At 37.1% G+C, this 22,428-nt stretch overlaps 2 protein-coding genes across 3 annotated transcripts in view; one reads left to right on the forward strand and one right to left on the reverse strand.

Annotated features, from left to right (window-relative positions):
• Positions 1-9,073, forward strand: part of CNN3 (calponin 3) — a 33,443-nt gene extending 24,370 nt beyond the window's left edge. The window contains exons 2-7 of the mRNA XM_063298287.1: positions 3,314-3,435; positions 4,102-4,168; positions 5,193-5,330; positions 5,877-5,993; positions 7,432-7,578; positions 7,934-9,073. Of these exons, the coding sequence (XP_063154357.1) occupies positions 3,314-3,435; positions 4,102-4,168; positions 5,193-5,330; positions 5,877-5,993; positions 7,432-7,578; positions 7,934-8,281 (939 nt within the window). The 3' untranslated portion in view covers positions 8,282-9,073. The remainder of the gene's footprint in view (positions 1-3,313; positions 3,436-4,101; positions 4,169-5,192; positions 5,331-5,876; positions 5,994-7,431; positions 7,579-7,933) is intronic.
• Positions 9,074-11,729: 2,656 nt separating this feature from the next.
• SLC44A3 (solute carrier family 44 member 3) overlaps positions 11,730-22,428 on the reverse strand; it is a 43,303-nt gene continuing 32,604 nt past the window's right edge. For both annotated transcript variants that reach the window (XM_063298289.1, XM_063298288.1), the window contains exons 13-16: positions 15,971-16,108; positions 14,803-15,039; positions 13,456-13,551; positions 11,730-11,888 (exon numbers count right to left, since the gene is read on the reverse strand). In XM_063298289.1, coding sequence (XP_063154359.1) covers positions 11,877-11,888; positions 13,456-13,551; positions 14,803-15,039; positions 15,971-16,108 — 483 coding nt within the window. In that variant the 3' untranslated portion in view covers positions 11,730-11,876. The remainder of the gene's footprint in view (positions 11,889-13,455; positions 13,552-14,802; positions 15,040-15,970; positions 16,109-22,428) is intronic.

Consider the following 22,428-nt stretch of genomic DNA (forward strand, 5'->3'; position numbering starts at 1 on the left):
TTCCTGTCTTTGCTGTACTAGCCTGATGAAAACATTACTCTTTGTGTTCTCCAATAGAAGAATCAATTTCCTTCAAAATGCCTCTTGTGATGATATTCTCTTTTAGCCCTATATCTGTTTTATTAAAAAGATTCCAAGCTGATAAAGAAATATTAAGCTCAGAGTATATTTTTAAAGATGTTGATTTCATTGATTTAAAAGAATTATACAGTGGGGTTCTGAGGGACTTCACCCACAACATAGGAACTGAGATTCATTGACTATGAATGTGGTTTTCTAGTTTTTATATTCACTCTTTCTCTATTCACTATTTCTTCCCCCATATCTGTGTAAATGAGAGAAACTTGGTAATGGCTCCTTTTAGAAGCCAAAGTGTATTCAAGAACAACTGTAGAGAATGCAAGAAGTAAAAACTGGATTACTTGAATGACATAAATATGAACAACTGGCTGGCTTGTTCTGTGCAAAGAATAGGAGGGTCCAGTTATGATGAAATGCTTGTGTATGATGGCATAGCTGTGATTTGCTCTCACAGAAGTGTTGGGTGATGGTGGGTGAAGGCTTCTGCTTGGCTCCAATGAAAATCCATTTTGTCTGTTCAGTTTACTGAGGAACAGGCTTGTTGTAAAGAAGCTCAAATATGATAGCTCTCTGTTTACTTACATTATAATGCGTTATTTTTTGCTAAGACACCACCCAAAAACCTAGGTTCAAACTTCTCAGTTTACTCTGGAAAAGACATCTCAACTGGGAGTAAGACGGCAAAACTGCCAAGAACAAAAGGTGTTGATTGCTATTATGCACATATTTCTGTTGTGCATTAAATTAAGGATGTACATTTTAATTTACAATAATTTCAAGGTGGAATAGCAAAATCTTAATTAAATTGAAAGGTTTTTCCTGGGGGATAGATATGCTGTGCCAGATTCTATTAATTAGAAGCAGCCACCCTGTGAGCCCATTAGGGGATCTTATAAATTGCCTAATCCAGCCCCTCTCCCCCTATAGGAAAAGTAACAATCCTGAAGCATTACAACTTCCTAACGGCCATGATGTTTGGAATAGCGTTTGATTGTCACAGAGGTTTCAGTGGTTCTTTCTATTTAGCACTTGTTTTTTCCAGCAGTCAAGTTCTTTTTCTCCTATGCTCTCCTGTTGTTTTTTCTCGTGACCCAGACTGAGCACAGCCAAAAGTAGAAAGCCCTTTAAAAGTTTCGTTAACATATCTGTGTGCCAATGAATCTGGACAGCCAAAATTTTTGGCCATTCCTTGTTACCTTGCTATATCCACTGTACCTAGTGTAGACTGTCAGCAATTTGTTTGTTTTGCTTTAATCATCTTATTAAAAACCTGAGTTCTGGGCCTAGTCCTGTACAGGATATGATTTGATTACCATTCTTGTGTTTCTTCTGCTGCCTGCTAGGGTGCCTTTCCCAGGTGAGTTAATAATAATTCTGGTAGTTAGGAAGGCAAATCATAACAGTACTACTTAAATTCTTAGCCAATAAATATATTTTGTCCACTTTTCAGTCAATTCAAAGCAGATTTTTTAGGTCCAGGTTCTCTAATATTATTTAGCCTCTGCTTAGTTTCATCATCGAAAGCATTGAAAGGAATAATTCTTTCCGAATACAGTAATATTGCTCTCAAATGCAGTTGATCTCATTGATTCTAGAACTGGGGTGGGTAACTTTTTTTTTCTTTGAGAATGTTGCCTGGAGAGTCATTGGAAAGGGAACACATAGCAATGGTGGGTGCGGGCTTCAGCAGTAAATGGAGGGAACCAGAGCCAAAAATGAGTGGAATTGCCAGCAGTTTCCACTCTCTGTTTCTGATACCACCTTATGCTTGAACGCTTTGTAATGCTCTGCTGTTTCTCTCTCCCTGTTGTCCTATGCAGTAAGCTAGGAAAAATAGAGGCTTTTGAAGTTAGGCCAAGGGCCCTATGTAGAGCAGAGCTGCAGATATCTGTCATTAATTTAATTCAGCTTACGGTTGGAATTGGTGATCAAAATGGCCGCTTCCAGTTTATGCACACCATCAGCTGTCAAGGCCATAGCAAGAAAATACACAGGTTTCATTAGACACAGATCACATTTTTATTTCATTTTATTTGAGGATGAGAATCAGGCAGGTGCTTTTGCCTAATTAAGAGGAACAGGTCAGAGTCTCTGATTTGGCATATTAGGCTAAATAAACCATAGGTAGAGCCATACATGTTTGTTAGTCATGCTTGCTTGTGAGCAGAACCTGTGGGTATACCCAGAAGAGTTTATATCAGCGTAATACAGACTGGCTTACTATCATATAGTCTAGCAAATCTGATTATGAATGAAGTTAAAGGAAAGAATATGTGGTGTTTTGAACTCTTAGAGGAAAGGCAGGACATAAAATACCAACTTTTCATATAGTTTAGAAAAAGCTTTAGAGATTATTACACATTTATTTTTATATAGTAAAATTAGTGATTAAAATAACATGTATTCATAAAGGTGCGTTTCTCAAATGTAATTGCTTAAATTATGTGAAGGTACTTTAATTAAAATTACAGAAGAGACATTAACTCATGCCCCTGTTATCTCCCATATAGACTATTGCAATGCGCTCTACATGGGGCTACCCTTGAAGAGTATCTGGAAGCTTCAGCTGGTCCAGAATGCGGCTGTGTGGGCTATTTTTGGCGCCCCTAGAAGGGCGCACATAACACCTTTGCTATGCGAGCTGCATTGGATACCAGTCTGCTTCCAGGTCCAATTCAAGGTGTTGGTTATCACCTTTAAAGCCCTACATGGCATGGGCCAGGTTACCTAAGGGACCGCCTCTTCCCCACTTCATCAGCCAGTCCCACCCGATCATGCAGAGAGGGCATGCTATGGACCCCATTGATAAGAGAATTCCATCTGGTGGGGTCCAGGAGGCGGGCTTTCTCTGCAGTAGCGCCCGCCCTTTGGAACATCTTGCCCCCAGAGGTGAGATTAGCCCCATCGCTCCTAGCCTTCCAGAGGAAGTTGAAGACCTGGCTCTGCCATGGGGCTTGGGCAGGGAGGAGAATAGTCATACTTGGGGTTGGCTAGTGCCTTGAAGTGCCCCTCCTACGCAGTGACTGAGACCATAGCCATCTGGATTTTATTATATTTGGTAGCTTTGTGAAATTGATTTATAGTGTACTTTATATTGAAATTTTATTATATATTTATTGTTTTATATTGTAAGCCGCCTAGAGTCCCTCCGGTCGGAGGAGATGGGTGGTAACAAATTTGATAAATACATAAATAAAATTCTTTTATTTTTATTTTTTTCTTTGGCTTGTAGATTGCTTTGAAATATGATCCACAGATAGAAGAAGATCTCCGCAACTGGATTGAAGAAGTTACTGGCATGAGTATTGGACCAAATTTCCAGTTGGGCTTAAAGGATGGCATTATACTATGCGAGTAAGCAACATTTTTTTTTCTCCTTCAGGTAGATCTGCTTAAACCTAAACCAGCAGGTGTCAGTTGTTCCAGGCACAGATCAAAATTTATAATTTCCATTTTTAAAACATTATATACACATTTCTATGTCTTACAAAGGCTATGTATGTTTTCCATAGACATATAAGTTAAGTAATTGTTTAAAGTGCAGGGTTGAAAAACGGTACCTACCAAAATAACTCTGTAGTTCTTGAAGATAACAGAATATAGTTACCCTTTATAACTGTCTCCTTCCTTTCCTGGGTCTCAATAAATCATAATCCGCTGAATTAACATTATCAACCGAGTGCATTTTTTGTTGTTCCTTATGAAATAAGCTTGCCTGTTGCTAAAATACCCTATAATTTTGCTGTTGGGTTTTTAAAATTTGGAACGTCAGGAAATTTCTAATATTTTGCATACAGGAAACTGCAATATAATAGTTCAACAGATTTATAGAGTAGACAATCCATTGAAAATGTAAATATTATGCAACTTGTACCCAAGTTCATTTTCTTGTATGAACAAAACATAAAACTCCTTTGATAGCAGCATTAATGCTTCTTCAGTGTGACACTAAAATAGATTATGGCTATGAAAAAAAGAAAGAAAATAGAAAAAGGCCCTTTAATTTCATCACTTTTGCAGGCTTATCAACAAACTCCAGCCAGGATCAATAAAGAAAATCAACCAGTCCAAACTAAACTGGCACCAGGTAAATTATGTTTTATTTTCTATTTGTCTTTTCTTTAAGGAGAGTTGTAATAAATAAAAGTTAATGGGCAGTGATTTTCAAAAGGAGGCCATTAAACGGGTTATTTTTCGGGAACCATAGATGGTTATTAAGTAAAGCACTAATGTTTAAACAACAGGATTACTAATTTCAGTAATTAGAAGGTATCATACCTGTACATTTATTTCCTGAGAATAGAAGAGCAAGGAGGAAGATAGTTCTTACAGAAATTAGAGAAGTAGAGGTTTTGTTAAAAGTTTTCTCAGGGTTTGGAGAAATTTCTATCCCTTGGCAGTGTTTCTCTAAATTTTCCCAGCTCAAGGAATCTGATACTGTGTACTCACTTTTCAAATAAGGGGCCCTGTAGTACTACAAGAATGACAACAAACAACTGCATCTCCTTTAAATTAGAAGTTTGCCCCATTGCTTCTAAAGGAGATGGTTTTTCACATTATATGAATAAGGAAGGAATAAATGGATCTATGCACCCAACAAAATGAACCTTCAGGTAGAACAGATGGTGAAGCAAAAGTATTTTTTGCAGTTTTGAAACTGTATTATAAATAATATGGACTCATTTTAGCCAGGGACTACAGGATCAAACTTGAATAAAATGAAACGGCACTGTTCTGATAGTGTGTTAATCACTATTCCCTTCCTGTTTTCTGTTATGCCTGATTTGTAAGCTTCAAGTACCATTTTCCTCAGTTAAAATTATCTTGATGCTAAGAGCCTATAAAACGCTATTTGCAAATATGTGTATGTGAATCACAACCACCTTTAAAAACAGCCGAGACAATGATTTGAAGCAGGATAGTGGTGGGTGAAGAAAGGATTAAGCATTCCTCCATGCCATTTCTCACTTCCAAGTCAACTCCACCTCATTTGGCTTTCCTCAAACAATAACCCTCCACAATTATTAGTTCCAAATAATGTATAGCTCCATTTTAAGTAAACAGAAACATTAACAAATCCTAAGAGTGTGACTTCCTACATTTGTTTTTAGCTGGAGAACATTGGAAATTTTATCAAGGCCATACAACAATATGGTATGAAACCCCATGATATTTTTGAAGCAAATGATCTCTTTGAGAATGGAAATATGACCCAAGTTCAGACATCGCTGGTGGCACTTGCGGGCCTGGTAAGTATATTGATTTATGGAGTCTAATGTACAATTTACCATGCCTGTCAAATAACAAACCTTGTAACATTGGTTTACATCATTTGTTACCTAAAGAAATATAAAATAGGAATGCCATAAATTTCATAGTGTGAGTTTATATTAAGATAATGGCTGCCTTAAGAATTAAGTTAATGAACCACAAGCCTTTTTCTACATAAAAGTCATAACCTTGCCATATAGCAAAGCAAGATCTCAAAGTGTCAGATCAAGGATCTGATAAGTGATTTCAATAAACATGGTATCAACCTTCATTCTTTCACGGGGGCTGACCAAGTATGTGTGATGACATAATCGTACAAATGCCATGTTTTACATATTGAAATTGGCTATTGTGAGGCAAGGGTGTTTTTGTGGCATTTGCATGTTGCCATCATCCATGTCATAATTCAGTCGTCATTGCAGTTTGTTACAAGCGTCACTGCATTGGTTATTTTTATGCCACAATATTCAAACAATTAGAAACAAGTACAAGAAATACTAAGTGTAATGTTAATCTCCATCTAGGCAAAAACCAAGGGGTTCCACACTACAATTGATATTGGTGTTAAATATGCAGAAAAACAAGCAAGAAGTTTTGATGCTGGAAAGCTCAAGGCTGGTCAAAGTGTGATCGGTTTGCAGGTAAGCAAAACAGATAAAATGTACTAAATTAACATGCAGAGAAAGCTATTGGGATATAATTGCTAATACTGTATTCCAAAACAAATAATTGGAGCAGTTCTCCCAATACAGTTGAACTACTTTTAGATCACACTGGGCAATAAGGTAACATTTCTCCAAAGGTCCTCCAGGTAGGGTCATCTCAGCAAAGACAAGCCATAGTAAAGCAGCTGTTTTTTCCAGCATAGACCACTTTATATATTAATGTCAGCCCTTCAAGGTAGACCAGACTAGGAAACCAAAGTTATGAATGCAAATATTAATTTTATTTTAAGATTACAGTAATAGAATCTTGCAAGTCTGGATACTCCTTCCTCCCCCCACTTCATCCTCGTGAGAACTAGAGAGAGTCACGTCTGAGGCGCTTTCTCAAATTATATTTCTGCCCTGGATTCAGAGTTCTATTATCTGACTATTGTCTTGGTTGAAGCTTTCTCTTCCTCAAGGTTATTCCTTCTGCCCAGTTACAATGACGTTTATCAGATATTTGACTCTTTGGGTATGTAGCATTTGGGAGAGAAGGCTGGAAAAAGCAAAAAATGCAAGATGTGTTTGTTCACAAGGAGACATTTGGTCCAACATGGCTTTTGCTTCTTCTCAGCTGTACAGATATTGTCAAAATATATCCAAAATAGATTTTGCCATAACCAGGAAGAATTCCAACACCATCACCAAGATGTGAATTTTGATGGGTTTTTGTTTTGGCATCATTAGGTAATTGTGTGCCTATGAATACCATTGTTGTCAGCTGGCAGGCATTCTGATTAACTGGGAGGCTACATAGTCCGTAAGTCATTTTTAGAAAATAAAAATGACAAGTAAGTGAAGCCAAGAATGTTAACTGTCCATCCCAGAGAACAGAAAAGCTAAATTGGGTGACAGCATAATGCTTTACAAGTAGAGGTGAGAGCATCCTGAAACATTAGGATGGTGGACACGGCAGGGGGCAGTGTTTGTTGTCTGTGGAGATCTTATTCCAGCCTTGAAAAAAGATAGGATGGGTTTAGTGTGGTTTATGTTTTGTCTTTTTTTTTTTTTTTTTGTATTTGGCATCTTTGGTAATCTACTTTGCTTCTATTACTGTGTTTTATTTTGCCTGGATTTTTCATACACGGGTCTTGTATGTTTTGCCTTGGTTTTTGTGGATATCCAGTACATATTTGTGCATATTTTTTCTAAACATCAATTTTTGTTAAATGAATTTCTGGGCAAGGCAGGTATTTGGGTATCATTTGATCCCACACCTATCTTAAACTCAAGTACCTTGGGTTCAAGTTCTTTTAGCTTTACCAGTTTACTCTCTGAAATGGATGCATATTTGGATGTTAGTCCTGCCCATCACAACAAACATTTGGGGACTATTTTTTCCCTTTGAATTGTATTCTCTAATCAACTGTAGATGGGGACTAACAAATGTGCCAGCCAGGCAGGAATGACAGCTTATGGAACTAGAAGACATCTCTATGATCCAAAGATGCAAACAGATAAGCCATTTGACCAGACAACAATAAGCTTGCAGATGGGGACTAATAAAGGAGCCAGTCAGGTAAGAAATATCTACTCTCTGATCTAGATTTCAAAACCTACTTCTGAATTGTATGTCATAGTTTGAATTGTTGGAAAGATGAGAAATTGGTTAAGTCTCAGTCCACCTTTAACCCTTCAATTAAATCTTGGAAAAAAAGAATATCCTGAAGACTTCTCTTTGTATCCACAGTAACTGTAAGGACTGAAGCAACAAGGTCCTAACAAACTAGTTCCCCTATTTTGCAGTCAGTCATGTTCTGTGTAAAAGTATTGAGAAGCACTGTTGAATGAACTTGAATTTTAATTCACATATATCCTAATTGTACCATTTATTGCTAGGAGTTACTGTAATCCCTGAAATACTTGTTTTTTAGGCAGGGATGCTTGCACCAGGAACAAGACGAGACATCTATGACCAGAAGCTCACATTACAGCCCATGGATAACACTACAATTTCACTACAAATGGGCACCAACAAGGTGGCTTCACAGAAGGGGATGAGTGTGTATGGGCTTGGACGGCAAGTGTATGATCCTAAGTATTGTGCTGCACCAACAGAACCTGTCATTCATAATGGGAGCCAAGGAACAGGAACTAATGGGTCAGAAATCAGTGATAGTGATTATCAGGCAGAATATCCAGATGACTATCACGGCGATTACCAAGATGAATATCAGAGAGATTACCACGGTCAATACAGTGACCAAGGCATTGATTACTAGATTTGCCTCAAAAGCTCAGTATTAGTTTATTATTTTATTCAAGAAAAACGAAACTAGCCTTGTGGAATTGTTACCCATCCTTTACACATTATGCTTCATGTACTTAAGGAAATATTGCCTTACATAACATTCCTTTTTTCCTTTCTCTGCCCTTTTCTTCTCTAGTTGCCTTTAGTGCTGTAACATTTGCAGTCTACAGCATAATCAGTAACAGCATATGAAGTAAAAAGGAATACTGTGAAAGGGAAGTTCTTGTATAGAGTCAAGTCTTTTAATAATAAGAAACTATGCATTTTTTTTACAATCTTGTTCTGAAATAGGCATTTGAAATACCATACCAAGCTTTTCCTTTTATTTTTAAAAAAACTTTTATTTACAGCTCCATTTTGTGGAAGACTGTAGAAGCCTTTATTCATAAAGTTAATTCTGGACCATGCCACCAAAATAAAGGTTGTGGCTTATTAGTTTAAAACGTTGGTTATTTTGTAAGTACTTCCTTGCTAATCTCCTGAAGCCACAGTAGAAATAGTAAATGTGCATTTGTGATTGTGTGTTTCATCCCAATGTCTAAACTCACCAAAATTCTAGGGAAAGCTTTCTTTCTTAGAAGGGAACTAGTATTAAGTTCTGAGCCCATAAAAATCTCTACATTTTGAAGGTCATTTACTTTATCTTCTGTGCCATAATATATCCATGTAGAATTGCCTTTCCTTTGAATTGTATTTATTGCCACATTTCTCATCATCAACTGATCTTGTTGTATTTTTTATAAATAAATGTTGTTTTCTTGAAGACATAGAAGAATTTGTATTATTAAAAGCAAATGCTACAGAAGCTATCAGAGAGTCAGTTGGAGCCAAGCAGCTTCAAAATCAAATAAGTAAAATTGTAACAAACAAGTCAAACTAGTAGAAGAAACTAACTGCCCTAAGGTAACAGATAATCAATGTGAAAATTAGAAAAGTAAAAACCTCATGTTAAGTTAGAAGCACAACAGCGAATTAAGATTCTATTTAGCTAACATTGCTGCTGATTAAGAGGTCAATTTGCCTGTTGGAAATTACTAATCTAGTTAAGTCACAACTACTTTAAAAAAGAAAAAAGTTCTACTAGCGTTGAATGTAGGGCACACAATCAAACATTATAATGCAATTTTCTCTTGCCTCCTCAGAATTTCTTAAATCTAGCAACCATCCTTTGGATCCAGTTGCAAGTTTAATAGAAGACACATTTATTGGATTCTTATGGTGTTTTAGCTTGCCTATTATATTGAAAATTTGAAACTAGTATTCCAGAACTTCTATGTAAAGTAGTAAGGGGGTGCAATTACCTATTCTTGAGCTTTAATTCAAAGGCAATTTTGATTCCCTGAATAGACATTCCAAATAAAGCTGGATCTTCCAAATTGATTTGATGGAGTTTTGTGTGTACGCAAGTATGTTTTTTCCAAATCAGATCTGACACACAGATCTATAAACCCACCTTTCTTACAGAATTTCAACAGAAATGCTATCAATTCCTTTCAGACTTTATTACAATTGTATCAATTTCTTCTTTATCTGATTATTCAGGGGAAAAAATTGTCTATCTTTTGGGAGGAAGGGATTGGCACATGTGGACTTTTGGGAACATATCTGTGGGACCCTCACAAAATGGCTGCTGGGGTTTCAGAAATTACCCATTTATTAGAAGGCAAGAGATTGCTTTTTTGTTCAGTTTATCACCCTCCTCCCCACTGCCCTGCTTGTTGGGCACATTTCCAAGTATAGTAAAGCCTCAGTATAATGGACCATTCACAGGAAGGAGGGGATATAGGTTAAATCTGAGTGTGAAATCTAACTGTACGTCATTTGCATCAATTTGTCATTTGCCTAATTATGTGGTTGAGGTAAATAGCATCATTTGTACCAGAACTATTCTTTAACAGACAATGCTTTCATAATGTTTGAAGTCTGCCAATCCAAGGACTAAACTATTTATTTTAGAGAACAGTCATCCATGCTTTATTTTCTAGAAATGACTTTGGGGTCACTAAGGGTCCCATGGGCATTCTTGTAAAAAAAAAAAAAAAAAAAGGCTTGGCATCATACCAGGTTCCCATTTATTTATTTAAAATATCTTAGGCATTCCTACAGTGACTTCAATATATTCTCAGCAGAAATATAAATATAAATATAAACCTATTTTTGCAATTCAGAAGTTTCTGGTACTTCTGTATATGTCTTAGAGCCTATGCAAAATACATTCCTTTTCAACTGAGTGGATAATTAAGAAATAACTGCACAATCATCTTGATTCTACTTGCTGCTTAGTAGGTTTTGACAAGGACGTTTTTCCCAAATTAAACTTTGGAATCAAAGTAATTGCAAATACTGTAAAGTACATATTTGACTCAACTCAAGGGGTATTCCCAAGCACATACCCCACCATTTTTTGCTGTTACCAGACCTGCCGAAGAACATGCCATTGACATTCAGGATCAAATCACCCATTTTTGGTGGGATAGTTTTCCTGCTTTGTTTTGTAAGCCTGCATGTAGGGTATTTGATAAGACTTGAAAATTCCATACTCTCCAAGGATGCTGCCATTCCAAAATACTTCCTATGATCCTTAGAACCTGAAAAAAGGTCTACTCTTGATCTATATACACAGCTGGATTATTTTGTCTCTTTTCTGCAGCTACAAATAAGAAACGTAGTGTCTCTCTCATAACCTTGGAAATTAGGATTTGTATTTTAATAGTGTATACAACTACATCTAAATACTAAAAAAAAAGGAATATGAATAAACTCACTATCTTTGTGATATGAGAGACCATGACCCTCCCCATGTAATATCTCTGCTTATAAAATGTATAGCAAGGTGATTGATGAGTACTTTCTATAGATGGTTCTCAAATTCTTGGTTTTTAACATTAAAAATCTCTTTGAATTATCCATTGTTTTCATTTTCAGGATGTCTGAGAATAAAACCATAATCGTCAAGGTTCCTACTGAGCTGCTAGCTTAGAAATGCACTAAGCTAGTCACAAAGATGTGCAACAAAAAGAACTATACTATACGGTCATCTAAAAAACTGTCTTGATTCCCCAGCGCACTCTTTAACAAAATAAAATGGTTGCTGTGTCACCTTTGTTTTTTCTTAACAGTTTAATACTGGAAAACTTTTTATTGTATCTAAATCATAGGCAGCCACAGAGGAGGGGAGAAATTACAGAAACGGTGTTGCGACACAAACCCCTCCCCTTACGTACCTGGGTGCGATGTTGCAACTTAAGTAATAGATGGTGGAACTTGTGTTGTGACACTGCAACATACTGTATGTGTTGTCATTTTGGCACTGTGGTTAAGAATGGATGCCTAAGATCTAAATGAAGACATACGATGTACAACATAGTTGGCCTTTAATACAGTTTAATTAAAATGCCTTAAATAACATTTAACAAAACCATAAATGCTGAAGAATTTTTTTTACAAAGTGAGAGTGGATCGAATCATCTCTCTTAGTGCAAAATATACAAACCAATTCAGATTATTTTTCTTAAGATACTTGTAGTCTTCATCTTATCTTTGCTGTGTATCGTATTAAAGCCATCTCAATTTCTGCTCTACAAAGTAAGGAAGATAAAGTATGAAATTAGCCATAATGATAACGTAAAGTCTGTAAAAGGGGGAAAAGTTTAGTATAAAAAATACTTTTCCATTCTATCAGTGCATATGTAACTTTTTGAGGGTTTTTTGGGGGAGAGGCAGAAATGCACAAAGAGCTTCATATGATGAATAAACCAGAGGCATATATAAACATAATAAACTTAAAACCACAGATTCTAGGCAGCACAACCCACTTATATTTCCAAAGTTCTAAAAAAGATGCAGACCTAAGCCTGCCAGAGTGTGCAGCATGAACAAAAATGCAGAAATATGACCCCTACGTGCGGATTTTCTTTTCTGGCATGAACTATTCTGGCAGAAAAATGATAGCTGCTACTGTAAAACCCCTGACAGCAAAATGATACTTTGGGAAGCCATCACAATGACTTATTTTGCTCAAATGCCAAAAATGCCACACATTTTAAAGAGTATGTTACTGTTTTACAGTGAAATTATCTATTTAAAGTGGACTCTTTGACACTTGGGAAAAGATTAGTGCAGCAAGCAGTGCAGTGATCATAGTGTTAATTTTAAAAACTTGATACTACAGGTACTCATCGCTTAACCATAATTGGGACCAGAATTTCGGTCACTAAGTGATGCAGTCATTATGCAAGGCATCACGTGACCAGACCCGATTTTACTGCCATTTTTTACCATGAATCACGATGGTCATTAAGCAAATAATGGTGGTTGTCAAGCAAATCAATGGTTCCCTATTGATTTGGCTTGTTGGAAGCCAGCTGGGAAGGTCACGAATTGCGATCACGTGACCACAGGATGCTGCAGCCAGTCGTAAATGCAAGCCAGGTGCCCAGAGCCCAAATCGCAATCACGAAACTCTCGGGTGGCACAACAGTCATAACTTCAAGGACTGGTCATAAGTAACTTTTTTGGCCCTGTTGTACCTCTGAACTGTTAAACGAATGGTTGTTAAGCAAGGACTACCTATATTGTCTTGCTATTTTTTACCTTCTTGTTCTAATGTATCTCTTATAACTTCCCCAAATACGATGAAAAATCAGGGGATTCTGCTTCTCATTCACCCCGGTGGGAATTCTTTCTACCAGATACTTAGGTTTGGTAATTCTGGTTAAAAATGTAAACACTTAACCAATTTATTCAAAAACATATTCCCATGTTCTGCTCCATCCAGATTCCAGATGAGGGGAGATAACTCCCCATATAAGAACAGACATTCGCAGCCTAACTCCGCCTAGGTGGAATTCTTTCACGTGGAGTAATAGCTGCATCCAGGCCCTCCGGCACAGAGCAAGATGGGGCATGAAGTGGAGATCCCCAAAAGGATCTGGCAGGCTTGTCTAGGTGTTTGTAACAGATACTCCCACCGCCTTTCTGCTACTGCCCCACATTTGGTTTAGGGGGCTTTCAATAACAGGACTTCTGTTATCAAATGTTTAGCTGTAATGGAAACAGTGCAGTTCTGTGCTTTACGCCCGATGCAATTTGCCTATCACAGAATAAGCAGTACCTACTGATGTTTGGATTTGGTTTGCTTCTTACCACAGGCTGCAGTTCAGTGCTGTATTCGTTGTTATAAAATATTTTTTTATTTCTTTCTTTGATCTTTGCAAGCTTGCTGTTCTGATAGACAAAGTTCTGCAAATAATAGCAAGACATTATTTGGCCCTATTATATTCAATACTACTATTATTTGAGCAATCTCGAATCAAGTCAATAGATTAAGATTAGCAACCCAGTATTAAATTTTAACCTAAGCTTATTTGTATCCTGGGATGAAGCATATACCCTATAGTAAATACAATTATATATTCTTGATAAATAAAAAAAGGAATACTTGAAATAAAAACAGTAACAAAGCTAATTTCCTATAAAATGCTGTTTTATTTGTCCTGCAAAACAATTACATATGACATATTTTATTGTGCAAATTTAAAACTAAGATAACTCTTCATCAATATAGAAAATACATAACTAAAACCGCAGTTCTAAATACAGTGATTCAGATTGATTGAATCTATAGGCCTAGTCTTGCAAACATAGGGCTGGACTTTAAGAAATCCTAAGCATACTGAAAAAGAAAGTCCCCCTTCGTTAAGTGGGACTTACATGTTATTAATGCTTTTTAGCATTGCATTATTATCTTGCAAACTTTAAAACAGATATAAAAGTTTAGAAAATCACATTAAATGCCTAGTCTATTAAGACACAGCATTTGACATCAGCAGGAAACACCTTTTCATTAATAAAAGTGTGATGCATTTGTTTTAAAAGCTTTAATAAAAGATGGCCCAGTTATCTGAAAAAAATGTTAAATATGAAATCCTGTTAGTTGGAAACAGCAAACTTTAGATTTAGGGGAAACTATCTAGAGGAATGTGAGATGGGAAGAAAATAGTTGAGACAATTGTGACTGAGAGGTTTTTAAGCTATATTTTAGGGGGGAAATTCTTGAAGTTTACCCTTATGATAATCACTGAAGCATCTAAGAAATTTTAAAAATCTAGAAACCAATTCTCCTATTAGAAACTAGAGTAAGTTTCACAACATATTTGCCACCATGTTTAAACTGGGCAATAGAGTACTAAACCACATAGGAATACAGTTGTTTTCTAAAAATGTTACTATCAACCCTTTAACATAATTACCTCACTTTAAAGAATTAAGACATAAGAAAATTATGTCTCAAACACTAATTGTCCTGCTGAATTTTTGCCTTAAATGAATTCTAGTTGTCATACAGTAAATTTAAAAAGGACACAAAAGTGGCCTTAAAGATAACTTGGCCATGGCTTATCTTGGGTTAGATAGGCCTCTGGTGAATCAGCGGAGCTATGGTCTTCCTTTCACCAAAGTTAAAGTTGAAAGTTTGCTTTTGGGAGTGCTTACCATTAAATCCTGATCCATTAGGTAGGGTTTATCTGGAGACCCATCATTTGTTTCTACATCAACAGCAAAGCAAAGGAAAAGAACATCCACCGTAGTCTGAAATACTGACAAGAAGTTATGGGCAGTGAGGTAAGCCAAAAGAGCAACCAGCAGCAGTGGCACGGCCCAAACATGTAATTCCCGGTGGTAGTTAAATGCCATTAAGCCCCCAAAAACGGTGAAACACGCTACAAACACCTATATTAAAATAAAAGAAGGTATTTTTTAAAAGGTAACTCATCCAGAGAAGGTAACAACTGTATGTAAATGCTTATTATTAAGATTATGACTGTTTTCAAAAGTCTGCTGGGACATTTTCACTTCAAACGTCCATTTTGTCTCAGTACAAGATAAACACTGGTTGACTGTTTTCTTCACCTTTGTTTGGCTTTTTAGTCCTGCCATATGTTGCCTAAAATTAACTGAAGAAAATATCCTCGTTTTAGTTCATTCTATGAATGAGTCTTGGTTTCCCATGAAGAACCATCTCTTTTTCCCTTCACTTGAACAGTTGGATATCTTCTTTGATTTTTTATTTTTCTAAATCCAGCCAGTTTGGTCTAGTGGTTAAGGCAATGGGCTAGAAACCAGGGGGCCATTAGTTCTAGTCCTGCCTTAGGCATGGAAGCCAGCTGGGTGACCTTGGGCCAGTCACTCCCTCTCAGCCCAGCCCACCTCACAGGGTGGTTGTTTTGGGGAAAATTGGAGTTATGTTCGCCACCTTGAGTTATTTATAAAAATAATAAATGGATAGAAAATCAATCAATCAATCCACAGCTTGCCATTATGATACCAGCAGCTACACTGTGATAAGGGAACTACTATAAGACACAACTGGATGCCACAGTCAACACATGGTATGTACCAACTATAGTGGGTCTAATCTGGCTGCAAAAATGTATTATGGTTCAATGGATAAAAAATCAAGGGGGCTGCAAATGGGAGGACACAGGCCTAACCTAACTATATGTAATTACCAGGCCAAACTGTACTTTGCATTCGTTCAAAGATCAAGTCCTTGCATTAAACATGATCATGAGTATTATATATATTTTACTGACTTGCAACGTAATGGAGCAAAAAGGATTTTCACTGAGAAAAAAAAATTATTTACAAAAAATAGTTTTACCTTCCCAAGAAAGACAGCGAAATCACTGAAGCAGTTGATTGGCATGGCGCTAGTTACATTTTTTGATAAAATAACACAGGCATCTTCAGCCGAGGTACAAAAATTTGTCCCATTTATGATAGTTGCTGCATATGCATTCTGCAATCAGAACATTAATTGGTAAAATAACAGAAGTAACAAAAAAAGTAGGAAGTATTTGGCCCAACTTTTATAACCTCTTTTGACAAATACCTATATTCTATCATATTATGGAAATGAAATGACTTGCATAATTTTTCATCTAATTGTCAAAACCCACATATCTTCTCAATTAAAATTATTTTTTTAGTTACATTTCTTACTATGAGGTCAAACTGTCTCTAGTTTTATTTATAACTCTGGAGATCAGTAAGATTCATTCTTCAAGGACTAAATTAATTAGTTAGGCATATAAATAGAAATATACAAAAGTCTACAATTACTTTTCCCAACAACCTATGAACATCTTTATTTTGTGTAGTGAAAAATGAACCATTCTTGTCCTCTTTAAAAGAAGAATTTTCATGCTGACATGCTTAATAAGCATAGAAGTCTGCAAAGTTATTCTGTAAAAAGTATGTGTAGAGTTCTAATGCTCAATTTGAAATTAGAATTCTCATTGTGGGTGTGAATGAGATTGAAAATGCTCTCAGCATCTCTTTAAATGCATCCTTCAAACTACCTAAGATTAATGTTCTGTTTTAACTTTTTTCCTATACCTAGACTTTTGGAACCCATGAAAATTAAATCGATGTACAAAATGCTTCAAGATTTATTTTCGTAAGAGAGTTGGGAAATACTAATACAGAAACATAAGCCCACACGTCCACAATAAATCAGACTAAAATCATATCAATGTTAAACACGGATCATAAAATCAGCTATAATCTATGGAACTTCTATATAATATTTATGCTGCAATGGGAGCCAATACGGCCGATGCCTTTTTGAACACAGGATACACATGACAGCATATCAACAATAAAACCAATCACCACTATCTAACTAGCTCAACTTGAGTATTTTAGTACTTTTAAAGATAACACATTCCAACATGGAGCATTAATACATATCACTCAACAACATTCCTCATGGGAGGAATTTTCTAGGAAGAAGTTTGTGGGTTTTTGTCTTCCTCCCAGTGCAACTGCCTGCAATTTACTCCGAAGGGATGAGAACATCTTGAACATTACAGGATGGGGCAGAGGATGAAACAGCACACAAGGTACTTCTTTCTCATTTGAGCCAATTTTCTTCTCTCTATAGCTGCCTTCTGCATCCAAGTTCAAGCCCTCACCCTCAGGAGCAGATACCAGAGTGCACAGTCTGAAGTGAAGAAAAAGCAGGAAAGTCCTAGTATGCAAGTCCTTGAACTGAGAATTCTTATCTAGTAGAAGCTGCAATACTCTAGAAATAAAAACCTAAAGTAGAGCATCAATCAAGACAAATAAGTAATAAACCCTGATTCTCCTGATAATTGACTAAGTTAAGGACACTTCGTTAAGATTTAAATCTTTCCCTAATTCATGTATCAAACCTAAATCTCTTGATCCAGGGAACATCACAACTGCAGCTCAAACTAGTAAGCCTCAGATACTGACAGTTTATATTTGGGTTTCACTCTGGTTTTTTTTTTTATTAATATGCATGGGAACCAAAGAAACAGATAAATAAGGAATGGGATTGTTTACATGCTTCAAGCTTTGTAGGCGAAGAAAATATTTAGAAAAAAATACTACACTTCCCAACGCAGACTGAATGTCAAAGGTCTTGGAAAAACCGACCGGTTAGCTTCATGAGAAAAGCCATGTGGCACAGGTCCAACACTTAAAAATCCCTCTTGTGAAAAATAATTGCTACTTTGTGTAACAGCCGAATTCAGTCTTCCATTCTAAGATTCTAAAAATGAGCCCAGTGAAAAGAGGAGCACCATAGCAACAGAACCTTCTTTTGAAAGAAACCAAAATCAAGCCAGGCACAAAACTATACCCAGTTTCCACAGCCTGCCTGCATTTTTAGAGTGGCTGGCCAACTCCCACTACAGAGAGAGACCTCTCCCAGAGGCCTAATGGTGCAGCAAAATGAAAGAGCGATGATCCAGAGACCATGACAGATGGAAGCTGTAGCAGGTAAGCAGGTTTTTTACAGCAGTAAAGGAAAATATTAATGGGATAATAACAGCCTCTTTCAGATATGCTCCCCATAAATTCAGTCAAGCCATGAGCAGGGAACAAGACTGCTTTAGCTTGGAACAGCAGGATTGATTGTCCAGGCCCTCTGCATACAACACAAACGCAAGCAGCTCAATGCACAGTTCTTAATTGCCTAATTTGGCTTCTTTTAAGAGTCCCTTCCTTGAGTTTGTAGAGATGCCACAAAGTAGGGATATTTGGAGTGTATGACATTGGACACTGGAAATAATACCAGTCAATACAGCTCCCCAAAGTACTCATGAGTTGGTAGACTGAATTGCAGCATTATAGCTAATAAACCCCTCAAATTAAAAGAGAACAAAACAACTGCATCCATAGAACAGTGATAACACAAACAAGTTATGCATTTGTAGCATTTCTACTTGCTTACTAACCAGTAGCATAGTGAGCTCTCTGTTTTGCAGTAGCAATTAAAACTATAGGACTAGGATCAGGCTATCTAAATCTATGTCCATTCAGTCACTGAGTTCCCCAAGCAACTTTAGTCCACTTACTCTTTCCCAGCCTGCTGTATTTTATACAACTATTACGTGAATTGAAGAGGTGAGAATATTTTGATTTATAAGTTCCGCTGAATCACTCGCACTGAAATGGAGTGGAGATGACAGAATAAAAATGATTCAAAGAAACAAAAAATTCAATAATCTTTCAGCAATCCATGTGTAGCACCATGTTTTTGGGGACTGCTAACTAGCTGGAAGTGAATCAAAACCTGACAGGCAAAAGATAAATTTTCCTTTACTGGTAGAAGGAAGTAACTGAACATGGCTATCAAGTACAAAAATGGTTCTCTAGTGGCTTATTAACATTCTAGTGCAATAAACAGAAGAAAACTAAGGTGGTAACAGCAGTGTAAGGAAAAGTCTATTACCTATGAAGGTGTTTCTTTCTATGAAATATTAATTATATTTAACTTTGTTAACCTAATGTACTATCAAAAATACAATGGTGCAAAATGTTTAATTAAACCTGACAAATTAAAAGCAAGATAATAGAGTAATTTTATATTCACACAGATATACTCCACCTTTCTTTTAAGGAAGCTTAACATCTTGAATGCTATAAACAAACATATCAAAATCACATTTCATAAAACATTTCAAGTTCTGATAGCAAAGTCAGTAGATGTGTGCTTAAATAAATGCATGTTCATATTTCACAGCTTCAAGTATTTAATGTAACAGCCAAAAACACAACACAACACAACAAACAAACAAAACCCTATAACCATATAAAGGGCTGTAAAGTCTAAGAGGCTGTAATGTTTTTTAGGACTAATCTGTCACTGAGGTTGCCAAGAGAGTCAACAAATTCTAACTGAATGGGAAAGATGAACAAAATTCCACGTAACAGCATCAACCAAGCACTTACAATTTTGAGATTTCAAATGTAGGTTCTTCTAGTTAATAGTAATTAAATTCTAAATAATTCTAAGAATAAGTGCATTCCTTCTTAAAATGTTTCTATTCATTAATTTCATTCAGGTGACATACATTCTGGTAATGCACAGCTGTAACAGTGATCAATAGAGCTACAAATATTTGTATAATTTTGAATTATAACTACAATATTTTCAAATATTTTGCCTATGATATATACAGACTTGTCCTGTGATTGACCCGCAGTTTTCAACTAACACCTGGAAGATAGGCTGCTTAGACAAGCTAGCTCTTCCTATTTACTGTTGTGAGCTGTGAGATAACAAACTTTCTGCTCTAACCCCAATTAGATAATTATTTCCCTCTTTTGTCTTAGCAGGCACCCAATAGCTGCTAGCCACTTAATTGTCATTAATATGTAACCTTCCCTTGCTGATGCCCAAACTAGGCAACTCCAGGGGCAGAGGGAGGTTGAAGGCCTATAAAACTTGCCCAACTCAAGTAACCCCTTTGTGAGTTGAATTCCGGAGACCCTCCCTGCTGCTTGGACTCACTGCTGCAGATTGGGGAAGGATGCCTGGTGCTGTAAGTAATTAATGAGGGCAGTTTTATTAAACATGATTCAGTTTACAGCTGTCCTGGTGCCTCCTTTGATGTCCTCCTGCTTCAGTATCTGTTCTGCAAATTCTAAATTAGCTGGCAACACAAGAATTTAAGAAAGCAAGATTAAATGATCTAACTCATTGGGCTGGTACTGGTTGGAGTAGGCGGTCCTGCAAATATCCAGGGACCTACCCATAAAGGGCTTCATAGGTTAAAACCAGCACCTTAAATTGTACCCAGAAACCAATTTGTATCCAATGCAGGATCTGCAAACTTGGTGTTATATGTGCCTAATGGTGGGAGCCAGAAAGCATGCAAGCCACTGCATTTTGCACCAATTGTGGTTTCTAAGAAGTTTTTAAAGGCAGACCCAAGTAGACCACTTTACCGTGGTCAAGCTAGGTGGTTACTGTATCTATATATTACATAAAATCCTATGAATATGGAGCTAGAAGCACCTCCAAGCCATGAAACATCTTTCTTGAGGATGGGGGAAAGCAGTACAAACCCTTTATAAAAAGTACGACTCCTCCACACAAACCATCCACTAACTGAACCCCTTATCTGGACTGAGTTGCAGTTTATTATCTTTTATAAAATCCATCATATGCCCAGACATTAATTAACATTTCTACTGCTTCAACTGAAAGCAGTGCTATGGAATGCATGATTGGGCTCCCTCACCCCCACAGATATGGTTTAAAATTACTTCTTAGCTTGCCTCATCTTGCAATTGTCATCTCCCCTGCTTTCCTTATTGCATTAGGCAGAAAATAAGGTTTCACTGAATGCTCACAAATCCTGCAAATGCTGTTTCATTGCTTTTAACTTCTTTCCCACCAGAAAAAGCAACACAAGAATGTTTCCTGTACGCCAAAGAATAGCAATCAGCAGTCTTCAGTCAAAATAAGAACCAAGGAGGGCTTGCAGCAAGCCAGTGTGCCCACTTGTAAAAATCAGGACCCAAGGCAGTAATTATAGATTATATTGACATGCATTCACTGAAGTCTAAAACAATTCTGGGAAGCATGTATCTGACAAAAATGTATGGGACAATGGTCGGTCGGTCAGTCAGTCAGTCAGTCAGTCTATTTAATTTGTCCCTGCCCATCTCCTCCCATCGGGGGCTCTGGGCGGTTTACAACAATCGAGTAAAAACAACAACCAGTATAAAAATACAATAATAAATAATATAAATAAAGGTAAAAATAAAGAATCCAGGTGGCAAAAGAATCTAAAACAGTCCAAGTGTGGGAGGAGTGCTCTATAGCAACCATCCCCATGTAGATCTATTCCCCTCTCCGCCCCAAGCAAGGCGGCAGAACCAGGTCTTCAGACTCCTCCGAAAGGCCAGGAGCAATGGGGCCAATCTCACCTCCGGGGACAGCACGTTCCACAGGGCGGGAGCTACTGCAGAGAAGGCCCGCTTCCTGGACCCCGCCAGATGGAATTCTCTTATCAATGGGGTCCGCAGCATGCCCTCTCTGCACGATCAGGTGGGACGGGTTGATGTAATGGGGAAGAGGCGGTCCCTCAGGTAACCTGGCCCATGCCATGTAGGGCTTTAAAGGTAATAACCAACACCTTGAATTGGACCCGGAAGCAAACTGGTACCCAATGCAGCTCGCGCAGCAGCAGTGTTACATGTGCCCTTCTGGGGGCACCAAAAACAGCTCGCGCAGCTGCATTCTGGACTAGCTGGAGCTTCCGGATACTTTTCAAGGGTAGCCCCATGTCGAGCGCATTGCAATAGTCTATATGAGAGATAACAAGGGTATGAGTGACTGTTCGAAGGGCCTCCCGATCCAGAAAGGGGTGTAACAGGGTACTATAGAAAAAATGCCATGAATAACACTGATTCCTACCAAGGAATTTCCTGACTATATTCTCATTTGGTAGGATAAAATTCACTAGATGCTTATGTCTGGCCCAATTAAATAATCAGATTTAGAAGTGCTATAGTTTAGTTATGTTAGTTAATTTGTTCATTATAAATCATAGTGGCTATTCTAACCCCATGTGTCTATGAATAGGCCTATTGAACTTATTTGGATTTTATCTAAGATTTATAGTACTGCATGATTTCTATAAAATCAGTTGGAATGAAACGAGTAGCAGGTTCTTAAATAAAAATAATCTTTCTTCATTGGTTGTCACAAAACAGGGAGAGTAACTGCCTTGGAAACATTACTCATCAGCACAGCATTTCTTTTTCATATGACTTTCATTTTTATCTGTGTGATAT

Source organism: Candoia aspera, chromosome 3 (genome assembly GCF_035149785.1).
Source record: "Candoia aspera isolate rCanAsp1 chromosome 3, rCanAsp1.hap2, whole genome shotgun sequence".
NCBI classification, from domain to species: domain Eukaryota; kingdom Metazoa; phylum Chordata; class Lepidosauria; order Squamata; family Boidae; genus Candoia; species Candoia aspera.